Source organism: Acanthopagrus latus, chromosome 9, assembly GCF_904848185.1.
Source record: "Acanthopagrus latus isolate v.2019 chromosome 9, fAcaLat1.1, whole genome shotgun sequence".
In the NCBI taxonomy this organism is placed as follows: domain Eukaryota; kingdom Metazoa; phylum Chordata; class Actinopteri; order Spariformes; family Sparidae; genus Acanthopagrus; species Acanthopagrus latus.
The window spans coordinates 8,891,525-8,906,721 of record NC_051047.1 but is presented as its reverse complement, the minus strand read 5'-3'; the positions used below and the strand labels follow the sequence as shown (position 1 = coordinate 8,906,721).

At 43.9% G+C, this 15,197-nt stretch overlaps 1 protein-coding gene across 1 annotated transcript in view; it reads left to right on the top strand.

The window, feature by feature from the left end:
• The window catches only part of clybl (citrate lyase beta like), a 63,249-nt gene extending 48,885 nt beyond the window's left edge, over positions 1 to 14,364 (top strand). The window contains exons 4-8 of the mRNA XM_037110220.1: positions 4,133 to 4,234; positions 5,556 to 5,649; positions 6,422 to 6,589; positions 10,438 to 10,562; positions 12,158 to 14,364. Coding sequence (XP_036966115.1) covers positions 4,133 to 4,234; positions 5,556 to 5,649; positions 6,422 to 6,589; positions 10,438 to 10,562; positions 12,158 to 12,253 — 585 coding nt within the window. The 3' untranslated portion in view covers positions 12,254 to 14,364. The remainder of the gene's footprint in view (positions 1 to 4,132; positions 4,235 to 5,555; positions 5,650 to 6,421; positions 6,590 to 10,437; positions 10,563 to 12,157) is intronic.
• The last annotated feature ends 833 nt before the right edge of the window (positions 14,365 to 15,197 follow it).

The window sequence follows — 15,197 nt, the reverse complement described above, 5'->3', positions numbered from 1 at the left end:
CCTTCCCAGAGGTTGTAGTGTATGAGAAAAGATGGCAAACTGACGTCTAAAGATACAAAGTCAAAATCAAGTGAGCCCTCAAATCCAGTTGCCTGGCGCTAAAAGATCTCGGACCTCTCCGACTAAAAGCCTTCACAGATGTATGATAAATGGATTTGATGTCAGAAATTGGAGGCCTTTATGCTTTTTATGCTTTCATTAAATCTACATTTGTACTCTTATTCCCACTTGTTGTTCTTATAAATTACTGTTTGCAATTTGTCCACACTAACAGGACCTGTGCTCTAGTTAAAAGGTGTTTGTCTGGGCTCGGCCATCCCTCTGGCTCTCTATAAAGGGGCGCTGTACGGATGTCAGGTCCCGAAAGGTCAGGAGACAGTGACATCATTAATGAAGGCCTTTCTGATCAGCTCCATATGGTTCACTTACCAGGAGGAAGCAGGTTACTGTCTGCCCCGTCACTGTTTGTTTCTGAATACAGTTCAAAGGTGCTTTATTGATCTGCAGTTCAAAAAAGCACTCACTGTTCAAATCTGTCACTGCTTCAGCTCTGTTTGTTTTTTCAGGCAAGCGGTTTACAGAAGCATTTTGTTTCTTTCAAGGCTTAATTCCCTTTTTCAGCTTTCGTGAGTGTGTCAAGACACAAACGCTCAGAACAGGGTTTGGTGATAAAGAGAAGAGATTAAGATTTTTTTTTTGAGGAGAGAGAGAGAGAGAGAGAGAGAGAGAGAGAGAGAGAAGCTATCAGGAGAGAAAGGTGGGTGTGACTTTTCCCTGAGTGTTAATAACACACACACACACACGCACACGTGTACCATACATTCGTACATGACATGGTCTTGGGGCAGGAGCAGGAAGTTTTTAACTAGTGGTTTTAATTAGAACACGTCTATTTCCTGCTGCCTTTTCTTTCTTCCAAGTATAATTGCTGACAGGTGTTCACTAAGGCTCTCCCTCAGCTCAGCCGGCTCCCCTTTCCTCAATAAACTAAGGAGTCAGTTTTGTTCTGTATAAATTTCTCTTTTTTGCAACACAGTTTTATGATTATTGTTAATTTAATAATAATGATAATATTGATAATCATAATTATTATTCTGATTATTATTACTATAATTATTTGTGCCAGTTTATGATTAAACACTGAATCTGTTTGCACATTTGATTTGCAGTGTGTGTTTGTGCATGTGCATGTGTGAGTCAGCAGTTCCGGATGGGACCCTGATCTGTTGACGTTTGCTTGTCTTATCTCATCTTTGTCTCTCCAACTTTCTTCTGTGTCCTCCTCACACATGCATCTATGTAAGCATGTATCCGATTGTCTCCACTCGTGTAAGGCTGTGTTGTAAATCCCCTCACTTGTTTATTTTTCTCCCTTTTCCTTTTTTTTTTTTTTTTTTTTTTTTTATTGATACTAGCACAGGAACCTCCAGACTGATTTGTCGCTAAAAGATGGACTTGCTTGTTTCCCTTTGTGTGGAAATCTTTAGCTCTGCCTTTCTCCTCTCCCCCAGCCCCTTGTGTGACTGACAGGCCTTATTGGGCTATAACAGGCGTAACTCCCTCCTTTGTCTGAGGACAATTCTCACACAGATTCGGAGCCGTGTGCATTCTTTGCCCACCACACTATTTGGTGTGCAGTGGGACTGAAAGAATCGCACCCTGTCCCGCTCCTCCTCCTCTACTCCTCCTCCTGTCCCCTCCCCTCATCCCTTTCTCCGCTTCCCCTCTGTGAAATGAACACTTCAGCAGGCCGGAAACATTTAATCTGGCCCCCTTTTGAAGAAAATTAATTGAAACTTGTCCCACTATAGCCTCCTTTCTCTAGCTCCATCTCTCCCTCCTTCTCTTTTCATGATTGGGTGGCAAAACTGTCAGAGGGCTTGTTTGTAGCGCGGCTCTGAATGGCAGGAAGAGGTGTTATTTCTTCCCTTTTCTGTTCTTTTCTCCCCAATTCAGCAGTGAATACCATCTTAAAGTGTCCTAGTTTTGAGAGCCATTGACAGCTAATGGTTTGCTCTACGCACCGGAGGAACAATGAACAGGCGCTATAGTCGCTCTTATGCGGCGCAAATCAGGCCCTCAAAGTGTATAATAGCTGAAGAGGAGAGTACAGGACAAGGGCAGAAACATGTAATCAGAGAGGCTACGAGGCTCTTTATCCAGCGGTGTCGCATTGAGCTGTCATTTTGTTTTCCTCCAGCAGGATCCAAACAGCCTTGCGCCCAGCCTCGCCTCAGCCTCGTCAGGGGTTTTGCGTGGCGCGGCGTCTTGGTGGTAATCTCCGCGTGTAATATCAGCCAGGTTTCCCCCACGACGGCCCGTATCTATCTAGTTTCCTCTGTCACCGAAATAGGTTTATCTACACCCTCTTTTCACACTCCCTCTCGGACACCCCTCCCCACCCCTTCCTGTGTTTTGCGAAGGAGGGGGGATATTATGCTAAGCCCCCAGCGTTAGTTTTTATGTTGCCATAGCAGCCTTGCTCCCACAGGGTTGTGACCTCAGATGATTACAGTACAAAGCCTATTGGGTCTTGAAAACCTCTTTGAAGATGAAAAGTCTTTGATGGTTTGTATTTATGCAAATCTCTCAGATATGATTTATCCAACTGAGATTGAATGGTGAGATGATTAAAATTGCCCCTATTTTTTGAAAATCCTTCAATGGAGGCCCACTCTTTCAGTTTTCGAGAACAAGAGTGGTGAGTGCAAGCGCGGGGGTTATTTTGCTCTTCATTTAGAAAAATAGCAGCGCTCTACCTGAGGTTATTTATATCTGTCTTTTTCCCGGCGTGTCAAAGAGGGAGCGAGAAAAAGGAGAGGAAGGGGGGACATGGAGTTAGACATTTCTACTCTGAGCTTTTGCGCCCTCTTCTTTTTTTTTTTTCTTTCTCTCTTTTTTTTTTTTTTGACTGGCTTTGAAAGGAAATATCTGACGGAGGGGGCTTTTGTGTGTTTCCAGATGATAGATTTTGGGAATTTGGGCTACCCCACTGGCAGTCCAGGGCTAGCTGTGAACTGGTCTGTTGGAAAAAATTGAAATGCTTTGGTCTTCAAAGAATTAAACTTGGTTTTAAAGCCCTACTTAGGTGAGCTTGCATATTAGCAGGAGTCGTGCAGAATAAAGGGCTCAGCAAAGTGTCACATCACACTCTGATTGTTGCTCCAGTCTCCCTGTTCCCTGCCACGGAGGGAAGGGAGGGAGGGGGGGGTGCAAAACAGAATAATGTTGGAGTAAAACACACTCAAAGACATCCCAAATCTTGTTTCTTCTCCCCTTTTTTCGGTATTTTGTTTCTTCTTTGTTTTTGTTTTGTTTTTTTGCCGTGTGTATGCATGTGCTCGTGAGCGTGCGCACATTTCCATGCGTGCACGCTCTCAGGGGAGCACAAGCTGTAGTTGTGCAGAGCCTGTGAAAGAAGGTAGAGCAGAAGACTTCAGACGAAGGGGGAACCCTGGTGATAATGTAAAATATTTCATTTCACCCGCTTTTGTTGCTGCTCTCCCGTGCTCGCATTCTCCGTTATTTGAACCCTCATAGATGTGTGTCTGTATAAGGACTGAAATGGGAACAGTGCAGGTAATAAAGGTGTCAAGATTCGTATCACAAGTGAGTCTTTGCACGTTAAGATTTCTTTTTTTTTTTCTCCTCTGTCTCTTACCCGACAGTGGATTTTGATTGATGTGTCATGTCATTTATGTATTATCTTTTTCTTTTTTGTTACTGCCGAACATTCTTCATCCAGTTTTAAATTCACTCTGACACAGTATCTCAGCGAATTTCCTGTTTTTCTCATTTATATAACTGATGATGGTTATAGTCCACTGAGAGTGGCAGCTGCTTAACAGAAATACATTCCACCAGAACATGTTTCCTTTAGCAGTTTATGCACATTATGAAACAATGTCACATAAAGGATTTCATTCTAATCAAAGTCTGAGAGGTATTTTTAAAAACAACAAACACCACAACAAAGTGTGAAACATCTAATGGATGCGCCGACTGTGTTTGTACAAAGCAGCGAGAACAAATTAATTTATTGTGATTGTTCGGAGGGTTATTGTTCTCTGTCTTCAGGAAAAAAGTGGGTGTTGTTAATGAGTCGTGCCTGAGAATGTCCCCGTGCGTTTAGTTTGTTGACAGGTTTCAGCACAACTTGAAAGGACGGCCGCTGACAGAACCCGTTCGCCTGGTCACCTTTGTGGAAACCGCTGTGGGCCTGCTCAATTTTAAGGTAAATTACAAACAAGTCCCCCCTAAAAAAAAAAAAAAAAACTGCCTGCGTAAGACATTTCGCTGTTTGTCCATTGTTCACTTCAGATTAAAGACTGTGTCAGCGAGCTGAGTGCGCTCCACGTGTCCAAAATGAAAGGGAATTCAAAGCTGTTCGGACAGTCTCTCAAAATGAGCCTTTGGAGCCTTTTTTTCGTTTCCTCTCTGTGTCTGTCTGTGTGCGTCTCTCCCTATCCCTCTCTAGACACGCTGACATTTTTTAATTAGAACTGTTTTAATATCATCATAGTGGAGAAAGTTCTTAATGATATTTTGGCAAGCATCACAGCAGTTCCTGTTGGAGTGCAGCACGACCTTCAGCTGCACGGGGAAAAGGGCATGGTTTGGAGCATTTGGGGAGAAACAAGCTGTCCGTCCTTCTTTTGATTTGTCTTTTACTCCTCCACTCTAATTCTGTAGCTGTGTTTGTTTGTGGTTTTCTGTGTGTGTGTGTGTGTGTGTGCGTGCACGCGCGCGCGCGTGTGTGTGTGTTTCGATGGCAGGGGGTGCGTCTGTGTGCTTCCTTGAGAACACCCTGTATCTTTGCCCAGACTGAACCCCAGGTTACAAGCAGGCGAAAAAAAAAAAAATCGCTGTGGCACAGCTAGTGGTGAAATTAATTTGGAGGCCAACAAAAGCAGGAGACACATTCTTATTGTTTCACGCTCTTCAACTCAGACAATCACATTCCAGATTTTTTTTTTCTTTCTTCAATTTTACTTTCCTCGTTCCCTAATATTCGTGGTCAGTCGTCTTTTCTCAGCAATAAGACGGGCCATTTCATTACCTCTCTCAAAAAAAAACCCAAATCTGACATCTCTATGTGTCGGTGATTAATGTTGTCCGCTTACAAAGTAGCCGTACTAGAGCTTACAAAGTAAAACACAGTTTGTGTTTACCCGGAGTAGTACTGATGCGTTTAGAATTGGAGTCTAAAAAGGATTGACCTTTTATTCTCATCACGACTTGGCTATCCGTCTTGGAACGAGTGAGATTGAAAACTCTGTGTCGATTTGCTTTTATTTCTGTACAGTATGTGTGTTTGCAGGGGGCATATTTGGTGGGCCGGTACATTAATATTAGTCATCGTGGAAAGGAAGTTGTTAGTAAGAATTCAGGCTGGACTGGATGTTCAGAAATCCAGATTATTTGAACAACTGTGGCTTATTGGAGGGTAATGATATTTACTAAGCAGCATTTCTGTCCACCTGTCTGACATTTTTCTCTCACTCTTTGCATCTGTGTCCCTGTTACTCAGCCTGCATATACATTTTTTTTTTCAGGCAGTGTGTGAGGAAATCCGTCGACTTGCTCCCAGTGCTGGTCTCCACCATGACGGCGTGGTGTTTGGCTCTGATGACTTCTGTGCCAGCATAGGTAGCTCTTAAATTTCTTTCTAACACCAGGCTCTCATGAATAGTACAGTCTTTTTAGATGCACAGCTGTCGCGAAAGGAAAACTGGCTATGAATGTAATATTTTCTCTGGAAATAAGAGGTGATCTGTGGATAATCACTGTGTTTAAATTAATTGTATCTCTGGAATATCTAAGTTTTTTTGTATTCAGTTTGACCTGTGGATAGGTGTTTTTAAATGAAATGAACAGCTGCTGAACTGCTGATCCATTCTCTTGCTGATATATGATGATATTCGATTGCAATGAAGCTACCTAGAAACACATATTTTATATTTATTTATTTATATATATATATATATTTAGATATATATATTTATATATATATATATAGATAGATATATATATATATATATATATATATATATATATATATATAAAAACACATGTACACAGTAAACTGGATTGATCAGCCAACTCTAAACATTTCATCTGACAGTCAGAAGAGGTTTGCTAAACTGATCATAATGGGAAAGAAATATTCAACTGCCATGTTTGACTGTGTAGTTTGATATGAGACACTTAAAATAAGAGGGAGATATTGACACACCTTATAAAGTGTAATTGCCCTTCCTGGCTTCATTTGGCTCCTTCATTCATCTGATCATCACCCTCACCATCCCACCATCCTCTGCGCTTCTTATTTCCTCACTCATCCGTCCACCTCCCTCCGAGACTTAAATAGCAAATGACCCACATGATGGTGTGTGTGTTTGCCTCATATTTTGCCCTCTAGGTGCCACGCGAACCAAAGATGCCAGCGAGCTCCTTTACGCGAGGCAGAAGGTGGTTGTGACGACCAAAGCATTTGGGCTGCAGGCTATCGACCTGGTCTACATCGACTACAAAGACGTGGAGGGGCTGAGGCGACAGGCCAGAGAGGGAGCTCTCATGGGCTTCACAGGTAAAGTCCCTCAAATCTGCCCATGTCCAAGTCCTGACCTCAACATGTCTGTCCACCCTGGATGCCTCTGATTTCTGCACCGCTGCACTGTTCCTCACTCCACTTCCTGTTGCAAAGCAGCGCTCAGACACTCCTCACCTGTCCCTTGTTACCCTCTCTTGCTCCTCCTGTGTTCAAAATGAGTGTTATTTGATGTTAATTTCAAATGCCTCGAAATGACCATATTGTCCGTGGTCTTACAATAGGCTGCTTGTCTTCATCTTTTTTTTCATCACTGTAGGTGCTGCTGAAGTGAATTGTGAACAACACTGCGGTCCTTAAACGCTTGTCTTGACATTTCTGTCTCACCCGCTAGAAATGGTCCGCGTGTCTGTGTGTACCTGCACATGTGCAAATATGCGCATATGTGCAAGAATGATAAAAGGGTGTTATTAGCAAAGAGTGGTTGCATCTACTTTACCAGCGCCCTGTGTGTGTCTGTAGCCAGGCAACGCTTTCAGAATGTGTGTGTGTGTGTGCACGCGCGCGCGCCCCACAGACTGTGCATAACAGACCACAGAAGGCAGGACAGCCTGTTCCAAAGTGGATATTCCAGTCATTCTTCCTGCGCTGCAGCAAATATATTTATTCTGCCTTCTCATCCCTTGAAGACTTATTATTTCAGGATCTGACATCTTTCCCACTGTGGTCCAGGTCCAAGTAAACTGTGAGTGGGGGGAAAAGAACTGAATCTCCTAATGTAATGTTTTATTTACTGTGTTGTTATGTTTTAAAAAAATCACGTCAGCTTTGTGGTCACCAAATAGCAGAATGTCCTCAGTAATTAGTCGTGTTTTCACACCGAAGTGGAGTGGGTTTTTTTTTTTAGAAACCCCTGAGCACACTCTCCACGCTGCTCCGGGCTTGACCCGGTGACCTGCACATCACATCGTCAAATCATCCTGTAGGAGAGCTTCTTGCTGTCTCATACAGCAACTGATTTTCCAGATGACCTAATTTGACACCTCTGTTCTGTGTGTGTGTGTATGTGTGTGTATGTGTGTGTGTGTGTGTGTGTGTGTGTGTGTGTGTGTGAGCGTGCATCACGGCGTGTTTACATCTGAATTATTCAGTGATAGCCATGTGCAAATGCCTTTCTGCTTAGATGATTTGCACCTTTCTCCCGAGCAATTTAACGTTTGTCTTTTCACAGTTCCACAATCAAGTATGTACACACTGCACTGTGATTGGTTGCCTCGTGTTAATTGATACAATACAGATATAATGATAGGTTTCTGTTCTTTGCACCTGTTGGAATTAGAAAAATTTTGGGCAATTCTGTTTTTTTTTTTTTCTTTTAGCAAATAGCAATTGATTACTAAAAATAATAATTACCTCAACGTGTTGTTCATGTGAAGTAAAAGCTGATGATGGAAGCAGCCGCTTGATGAAATAAATGGTTAGATTTGATATGGAACACAACCATTCAAGGCACTGGATTAGTGGCTTACAAGCCATGGGCACTCTGTATAATCTTAGTTAGTAGCTATTACTGGCCCGAGTGTGCTTAAGCAATAATACGGTGCAGCCAAAAGCCTCTACCTTTGCAGTAATTGACCTTGGCAGCACCTAAGCCGCATCCAGCACCCATTAGAGCACACTGGTGAAATACAAACACGCAATGCTTCTTACTGGTAAACAGGGCAGCGGTAAGGCAAAATTCCGCAGAGGCTTGACGTGTGTCGAATCATTTTTCGGGTGGAGGGTCGTTTATTTGGGGATTTTAATTGGCTTCACTTCATGCGCACCTTGTTTTATGTGCTATAACCTTCTAACTGATGCAAAGACCCAATGATCCCTCTAATAACGTTTGAAAACGGTCTCCAAAAAAAAAATGCTCTGCTTTCAGGGACCACATTTCACTCCATCCCCGGCTACCCCTGCCCATCATTCGCCTGAGAGCACTTTGCTAAATAGCAATCCTCCAATGAGACGCCGGCACCACATGGCAGGCCGGGATTGGCTGGAGGGCATGAATGATGCATTTTAGGAGAACCAATGGGTTGTAACTGAGGGCACCTGAGTCACGCTGTCTGTTTCCTCGCTCTGTCATTCGTACACACACACAAACACACACACAGTCAAAGAGACACCCTCTTTGAGTATATTTAAGCCTGCCAATTTCAGTGTGGAAACATGCTCCCATCTTCAGCCCAGAAGTAAAACAGGTGGCAGAGGAGGGAACGCAGGCTCCTCTTGCCTCAGTCCTTATAGAGTGCAATGTACATGCTTATACCACATACACACACACACACACACACACACACACACACACACACACACACATACACACACACACACACACACACACACACACACACACACACACACAAATCTCGAGCTTGGCCCTGGGGATTCCTCAGGCTCCAACAGAGAATGTGCAGTTACAGTTTCTCCGGCTTCACATAGGCCATGACGCATTCACATTAGCGCACAAATACATGTCAGATGTCACATTTTCTTAGGACGCACATTTCCCTCAAAGGTATCTGCTCATCATACGTCGCACTTGAATGAATTGTGTTCCTTAATCAGTAATTGTTCGAGCCTTCAACTCCAGCGCGTTGATTCTGTAGCTGCTGTGTGTGTTTTTCAGAGGTTAACTGGGGTGAGCGGAGCCGGTTGAAGGGAGTGGGTTCTCTCCTCCCCCCTTCTCCTCCTCTCCTCCTCTCCTCCTCTCCTCCTCATTCCCGCCTCCTCTTCCTCTCTCCTGGGCGAAAAATTTTGCAGCCCGCCCGCTCGGCCACCTTGAAGGATTTGTTGTCGGCGACAGAGCTAAGCCCTAAAGTGTCGAGTTTCCTGCTGGCTGCTGCTGAGCCGTCGTTCTCACCAGACGTTTCATAACCTTAAACTTATCGCTACAAGTTTGATCTGCAAATGTACACGGGATTATGTCTGTGGCGTCAGCCCACATTTAACTGAGAGGGAGCGGGAGCAGGAGGGTTGGAGGGGTTGAGGATTGTGTCAGACGGAGCCTTGACTCCACGCAAGGCTTGTGTTTTAGTTCGATGCAGTGGTTGCATGTGAAAGGTGTGCGACCGCAGATAGTCAACACAAATTATTCAGATTTTCTTCATTTTTTTTTCCAGGTCAATAACAGAATATTTCTAATAAGGGTGCATGAAACATGTGTCTGCCATGTGTTTGAACATAGTGGTGAATTTAGCGCTTGGTCTGCCAGTAACTTGTCTTATTCTGTGTGGTGTTCGTGGCAACTTTGAATAATTTACTCGACTGTGTTCCGTCACATAAAGCATTCAGCAGAGTTTCTGTTTGACAGCAGGGCTGCGAGCAGAGAGGAGACAGTTGATGTCCTTCATAATGACCAGCGTCCTCTGGTCCTGTGCTGGCCACCTGACTCACCTCAGTGCCATAGAGCTCATAAACACACACACACACACACACACACACACACACACACACACACACACACACACACACACACAATTTAGTCTAGTTTCTCGTGTCTCGTTGCCTCTCTGTGATGTTGCTCCTCTCCCACAGGACCAGATGAATCCCTCCCAATTCTCTCAGACTTCTTCACTCTTACTATCCAGTTCTGTAAAGCTGTTTGCTCATAGAAAAATATATTTTTGTTCTGATAATCAGGGAGGGTAATTGGCACAAACCGTGTTATTGATAGCTCTGTGGCAACAAGTGACAATATTGTTTTATTTTTTTTTCTTCTTTTCTGGAACAAATGGCTTGTGTCTTTAATTTTTACAAGAAGCCACAGATAGCCTGCTGTTGTCATTAGCATATTTCACTTTCTCTCTCTGTGTGTGTTTCGCTCCCTTGTCTCTGTGTAGGTAAGCAGGTTATCCACCCGGGGCAAATCCAGGCTGTGCAGGAGGAGTTCTCCCCCAGTCCGGAGAGGATACAGTGGGCCAAAGAGCTCATCGCTGCGTTTGACCATCACCAAAAGGAGGGAAAGGTAACGCCAGCATCCTTTGCCAAAAGAGCTTTAAAAAATATTTTAATCTGACTTTCATGTTAGTGTTTCGGTCTAGAATTGCAAATCATAATTGCACTTTTCTGAGAAAATTGATGGGGACAGAAGTTTGTACAAAAAGGGAGTTTTATGTCAAAATGGATCACCTGAAAGATGCTCGTATCATTTGCAAGGAAATCAGTTTTGTGTGCCCATGCATCATAACAGATTGTCCCCTCCTGTAAAAATCTTCTTTTTTTCCCCAGAGTCTGACACTGAAAGTCTATTTTCACATTCATCGCTCAAAGCTTAAATTTTCAGTGATTTTTTTTTTTTTTTTTACTGTTTTTAAGAGGCGGGTCTACAGGCATGATTTGTGACATCACAAATATTTTGGAAGCAAGTCCTAGTCAGATTTTAACAATCAGGAGCACAGTGTGGAAATGTGAAGACTCCAGTTCCAATACGCTGAGAGTGGACTATTTATTTTTTATTATTATAATTTTTCTGCAAAACATACATCAGAGACTTTTTTGTATGAGTGTGGATGGGATCTTTAAATGTTACTTCAATTATTAAACAGAAAAATGAATTCTTCTTTATGCATTCATAAGTAAGAGTAAGAGTTTATGAGTAAGCTTCACTGACTTTGCAAAAAAAAAAAAAATTCTTTGAAAATTCTTTCACAAATTAAGAACGGGGGAAAAAACCTTTGTATAGCCAAATATTTGTCTCTAGTATGACACAATGTCTGTGAGCCTCGGACCGATCGCTGGCGTACCCTCTCACACACCTCTTCAGTTCCAGAGAATACATACTGTACACCCCTGGGTGACTCAGAGACAGCACAGGAAAAAGGTGGGGTGTGGGAGGGGTCTGGTGGGGGTTGGGCCAATTAAGTGTACAATATTATTGTTCCTAATTTAGTGCATGGTTGGATCCTGTGTGTTGAGCTCTGTGGGCTATCTGCTGAGGTAATACACAATCTGCCCACACCTCTCTCCATGCCAGGGCTGCTCCTACTAAGCATCGCCCGAGGGATTCATCTCCTACCCATCCCTCTGCTGCCGCAGTGTGTGTGTGTGTGTGTGTGTGTGTGTGTGTGTGTGTGTGTGTGTGTGTGTGTGTGTGCGTGTGTGTGCGTGTGCGTGCGTGTGCGTGAGTGTGCGTGTGAGTGTGTGTGTTTCTGTCTGTGTGTGAGTGACTGAGGGTTTGAACAGTGAGCAGGGTCAGTCTCTTTGTCTTACAACACGACAGGTGCTTGTTTTTCATAATTCTCACCTCCAGCTATTGACTGAATATGTCTGACTGGAGGTTTCTTGATCTTTTTGAGGATGTATTTCATACCAGAAGATGTATTATTCATAAATGTCCTTTTCTGAGTTGAAGCTTCTTCTTCAACGCCCTGCTTGCTGTAATAAATCACTGTATTTAGTGTAAATTATTACATGTTAATGAAGTCTCAAAACCCCATTTTCTGTACAGTGATCTGCTTCCTTCATATGTCAACAAAACCCTTGAACATTTAAAAAGCGAATACACCCTGCATATCTGATGTGTCTCTTTCTGCTCTTTCCTCTGTTGTCAAAACTCCTCAGGGCGCGTTCACCTTCCGCGGCAGCATGATTGACATGCCCTCGGTGAAGCAGGCGCAGAACATCCTGACGCTCTCCGTCGTGGTGCCGGAGAAATAACGCGACCCGTGAGAAGAAACTGAAAGAACCAACGCAACTGAACCCTGCCAGGAGAGGTCGGAGGACACTGGAAATGTTGCAGGCTTCGTGACGAAAGCAGCACTCTGGGGGAAAAAAAAGCTTTTACAAAATGGTTTTATGGACACTGTGGTTTAGATTTAGATCTTTTTTTAATCAATGTTTTGATTCAGTTCGCCTGATTGTCGCGAGAGTGAGGGCTCAGATCCACCTTCAGATGTTTTCAGACGCAGGAAATCTGCACAACAGCGACTTCTTGAAGTGTCGAGGATTATTGCCCTGTGTGGGCACTTTCTTGGCACGCACTCTGCCGTGTGTGCGCCATCATGTCGCTCTCTATAGCGTGTCTGTGCCCATGCCTCCCCATCTCGCCCAGGTCATGATGAATGCTCCCCCATCTCCACGGTCCAGGCAGCTGGGCGAAAGGGTAAACAAACACAACAAGCCACTGTTGTAGGATCTATTCATTAGGCCCCAGCCCTTCCAGTCAGGCCTCAGCCCCCCTGCCCAGGGCCTGACTCACACACATCAAAGTCTTTCAGATGCAAGTGCGTAAACTCACGATTTGGCTTTTTTTTTTCCTCCTCGTGTGTGTCAGCCTCCTTAGTAAAGACACGCAGCTCGCTCCGTGGCAGCTGTGAGCCTGTGGTCTTGATGGAGAAGGCGTGTGGCGTCAGACGCACCATGACCTGTACGGAAAATAAACACCGCACACAGGCGCATGCTGCGGCGGTATTCTTCACCTGATCTCTCATTTAACGCGGAGACATTAACTTGCTGTTGTTTTCTAGGTGAGCGTCACCTGTTCTTTTTATCAGCGTCTTCAAAAATAAATAAATAAATAAAAAACGCACTTGATTTGATCCGCGGTTTTAAACGGTCAATAAAAAATGAAAACAACAGCAACAACAAAAAAAAGGAACTCCTGGACAAGTTCAGTAAAGTCGTCGGTTGTGCTGTCACGAATAAAAAGTACAATGGGGCTCTGTGGAGCGCTTGTGCACGTCTGACTTCCAGAGACAGTGAAGTGGGTGTGATGTTGGAGTGAGACAGATTAGTGGCCATGTTGCTCCAGCAGACCAGGACCGAGGCTTTGTCTCTCTGACTGTGGATGGGAGGATAATTGGGGGGGTGTTGAATGGTTAATAGTGCCATTGGTGACCATGGTAATGAAAGGCACCATACCTCCCCTACCCCACCTCATCCACTCATCTCTCTCCCTCTCCCTCGCTCTCTCCCTCTCTCTCCCATACTGTATGAGCTATTGTGTCTGGGGCAGGACTGTGGTCTGTGCCAGGCCAGGCCAGACAAAAAGATCGAAACCACTCCTGCGCCCCAGCCAAAGACCCAAAACAGTAAGCTGTCTCTTTGGCATTTGGCCACATATTTCTCTCACCCCTGGCTCACTTTTTTTTTTTTCTTTTTTTTTTTCTGTCGGGAACTCACATTCAGCTTGTTTGTTTGTTTTCACCCGCTCTGACCATTATACCCGGAGGTTGGTGGACAAAACTGCCATTATGTATGACTTTCATTAAGTAAATCAACATCATTATTCGGGGAGAGCCATTTTGCGAGGCTCTGCGGATGTTAAAGACAGACGTTGGAGGACTCTCGAACCCGGCCCGCTTGAATGGTTATGGCACTTGAAAGAGATGTTTGTGCGCCGATTGCTTAAAATCATGTATTGTTTAGTGTGTCTTCCTGTTGTGTCATGAAAAGGGACTGCTGATTGTTATCAAACCGCAGAGCACTTTATTGTGACTTTGTGAACTTTATTTTAGTACAAATAAAAGGCGGTTCCTAAGAGATCGAGAGCTTCAGCTTCTGGTTTCATGTCCTGTTAGACAAAGTTTTGTCTCTATGTGAACACACGTTCAAAAATCAAAGAGATAGATAACAGAAGATGTTAAGATATATGAAAAGGTGTTTTCTTCGTTATGTGACAGGGCATTTAGAGCCCCATCCTGGCCAGTGTTGGTTTGATTTCATGTTTGATAATGAGTTTTGTTCCCATCTGCATGTTGAATTAAAAGAAAGCAACCAGTGTGTATCGATACATGATAGAAATAAAGCAATCTACAAAGTGCACAAAAGTGTTTTCTCCTTGATGAATTAGAACATGTAGAGTCCCACTGTCTCCGTCAGCTTGAGTTAAAAAGTGTTGTCTCCGTCAGCGTGTTAAAACGAAAAGACAGAAACATTAATACATGTTAAGACTCAAGAAAGCTGTCAGTGTTTGCTGAACTAGAACATGAAATGCTTTAAGATGTCACTCCCACCCCCCCTCAGTAAGTGTTTAATAAAACAGCTTAGACTGTCCCCATTGACTCTGAGTACAGTCGAACTGCACAATGGACTGCACAAAGTCCTCAGCTGGGAATATATCCAGCACTCAGCCTTCAACAGAGGCTCACCAGGTGACTTCAGCTGGGGAAAGAAGGTTCCAGTCTGATGGGACAACTTAGCTTTTTTTTTTTTTTTCTTCCCGAGCTGCTCTGCGCCAACAGGTGTCCCCCAGCACAGACAGGAAGGAAGATCTCTAAGCAGAGGAAGCAGCGCAGGGGCATCACGCAGGGCCCAGGCAGAAAGGGCAACTCTTCAGAGGACGATCAGGAAATGATTCAGGCCATGTTTAACAAAACAATCCCCTGAGCGTTTGTGTGCCACATATATTACCTTTTCCCCCCCCACACCCCTCCTCGCTCTGTCCAATAACCCTGCTCTTTGTCATATTTCCGCCAACATCCACACACTTTCTCTGCCCTCCCTCCTCTGATTAAAACCTGGGAGCAGACTACATCCTTTGCTCTGGACGACTTTGCAGCCGGGCAACATTTGAGGTCGAGAAAAAAGCCAAAAAGAAAGAAAAAAAAAAAAAGATTTCAGTGACATCTCTGTTGATTAGAGGAATGCATCCCTGTCTGCC